We start from the raw sequence: 2,567 nt of genomic DNA, 5'->3' as shown, positions 1-2,567 counted from the left end.
TTATTTTAAATTTTCTTTTTCGATTTGTCATGATGCGGTAACCATACATAAAGGTGCTATTAGAGACTAACAGACAAAGCAAAGAAAGAAGAGAGATGAGGAAGACAGATCTTCGATAGGAAAGAAGGAGCAAACCACACCAGGGCTCTCTACACCCCCATCAACAAGAGTTGGATCATATTAGAGGTGGGCTTCAAACCTGCCTGTAAGGGCCAGTCTGGGGACTGAGAAGGTTACAACAGAAAAAAAAAGGTACTCGATAAAAATTTCCCCCCCACATGGGAATCAAACTCAGGCCATATTGTGAGCAATGGCAAGGCCCCTAACTGAACCACTGATCATGCCATTGACAAAAAAATGAATATGTATACAAAAACTAAAACAAAGAGGGTAAAATGAAAGGAACTGTGAGCTATCCATCGTGTCAGGGGGGAAAAATCAGAATTTTATTTCTTTTTAATTACGTCTCACTACAGATATTAACATCAGGAAAAAATAAGACTTTAAAAAAAAAATTTAGTCTCACAACAGATATTAATGTCAGGGGGAAAAGAAGAATTTTTAGATTTGTAATTCATTTTCACAACAGATATTAATGTAAGGAAAAAAGTAGAATTTAGGTGTTCGGTTTTTTTTTAAAGTTCAGTCTCACAAAGGAAATTAATGTTAGGAAAGAAAAAGGAAAATTTTAAGATTTTCAGTCTCATAATAGACATTAAAGTCAGGGAGATAAAAGGAGAATTTAGAGCTTTTCTATCAGTCTAAAGACCGATATGTTATCAAAACATAAAACATTTTCTACATCATTTTCTTACCTCCAAAATCTGTGAAAAAAGAACATGGGCCAGTTTATTTTCCAACCGGATCGCTTCATCTCCCTGATGGTCATGTAGGCCGTCAGCAGACCACTGTGGAAGAAATAATATGTGAAGCGTGCTGACTAAATGAGTGGCTTCTCGGATTCAAACCCTATGGAAATAGATACATCAGTTTTTACAATTCATAACTATGAAATATTAAATGGCATGTTATACTTTAAGAATATGGCATCAATAGAAAATCTACAAATTTGACCCTTGTGTCAATTTGTGGCCATGACCTCCATTTGAGGATTGCGAGAAATAACTTATGCCAAATAGAAGTAATGCCAAATAGGATTTTCACAGATTGAATCAATCTCAAAACAAAATTCAACACTGCGGTAAGCTTGCAGCTGCAGAAGAAAAACTGGTTTTGAAATGAGACTTCGAAGTTTACCTCAAAGTGAAGAAAGTATCCACGGACACAAACGCATTGGAAACAGCATCAAATGTCCACCGCTGCAGGAGCCCCAGGACGTCAGCAGCATTGGCTGCAGCAAAAAAAAGGGGGTAGAATAAGTTGCTTTTAAGCACAAGGGGGCTATCCTGAAAAATGTTGTTTTGAGAAAATCAAAGGTAAAGTTTTCGTCCCTAGTTCAGTTTCTTTAAAAGACAAGGAGCGTTTTCTTTATAACCAAACAAATACACACACCAATGAAACCAAACTTCTCTTATAGTTAGAGCAATACCCACTTTTGGTGGAAACCTCCAAAATCTGTGTCAGCCCGCTTGTTCTTAAAAAGCAACCAATTATAATGTTAGATCGATGAAGTCTGGTTGCAACCCAGTGGTGCTGAAGTGTGACTGTTAGTCTGTCAGTGTAAGTATTACATGTTTATGTGTATATATGAAAGAGGGGATGTTTGAGAGTATATGAGTATGTGTGTAGGTAATTTTTTTGGTATTTGTGTGAGTGTTTGTGTGAGAGAGTGTGTGTGTGTGTATTTATTAGGTGAGTGTGTGTGTGTGTGTGTGTGTGTGTGTGTGTGTGTGTGTGTGTGTGTGTGTGTGTGTGTGTGTGTGTGTGTGTGTGTTAACATAACAAAAGCATTGGTGTCTTTTATTTCGGAGCTTTTTTAATGGCAGTGTTTTTCACACCCTTGTCAGAACAAGATCATTTAGGAGGACCCTGCCTATCAGGGCCAAACCAGGCTGAGAGGTATACAACATCCCAGCATAAAAAAAGAGAGTGATACTCTACACTATAAATATTTTCTCAGCATTTAGGAATCAAACTCGGGACTCCGGCATCTGACAGCAAAGTGCCTAAGTGCTGCACCTCATACACCTGGTTCAAAAGAAAGTACATAACCACAAATGCCCTCACCTATATCCGTTATCCCAAACACGTAGAGATGACCCAGGATGACCCAGGTCAAGCTGAGGAACCTGATGCCGTGTATGGCGCTCAGAGATCCCGCGGCCTGTGACGTGTTCAACACTTTGGCCCCGTTTGTGTAGGCAGAAAACGCCAGCAGGAACTCCGTCATCATACCTGCGAAGCAAGTGGCATTATCTTTTTAACAAAATTGGTTAGAGAAACCAGTAGGTCCAAAAAGCAAAATTATTTTTTTAAATACCAAAAATGAAGGTAAAATAAATGATAAAAATCTAAAGAGTTGCAGCACTTTTTGCAACCTATAAATGGTCTGCGATAATAATAATAATAATAATAATAATAATAATAATATAGATCCGGGGGGGGGG

The 2,567-nt window shown here is 38.1% G+C and overlaps 1 protein-coding gene across 1 annotated transcript in view; it reads right to left on the bottom strand.

Annotated features, from left to right (window-relative positions):
* Positions 1 to 2,567, bottom strand: part of LOC101862922 (O-acyltransferase like protein) — a gene marked incomplete at its 5' end in the record, with an annotated part of 34,045 nt that overhangs the window by 13,884 nt on the left and 17,594 nt on the right. The window contains 3 exon segments of the mRNA XM_035972509.1: positions 816 to 908; positions 1,258 to 1,351; positions 2,188 to 2,355. Of these exon segments, the coding sequence (XP_035828402.1) occupies positions 816 to 908; positions 1,258 to 1,351; positions 2,188 to 2,355 (355 nt within the window).

This window comes from Aplysia californica, unplaced genomic scaffold (genome assembly GCF_000002075.1).
Source record: "Aplysia californica isolate F4 #8 unplaced genomic scaffold, AplCal3.0 scaffold00023, whole genome shotgun sequence".
NCBI classification, from domain to species: Eukaryota; Metazoa; Mollusca; class Gastropoda; order Aplysiida; family Aplysiidae; genus Aplysia; species Aplysia californica.
This window is presented reverse-complemented; position numbering and strand designations above follow the sequence as displayed.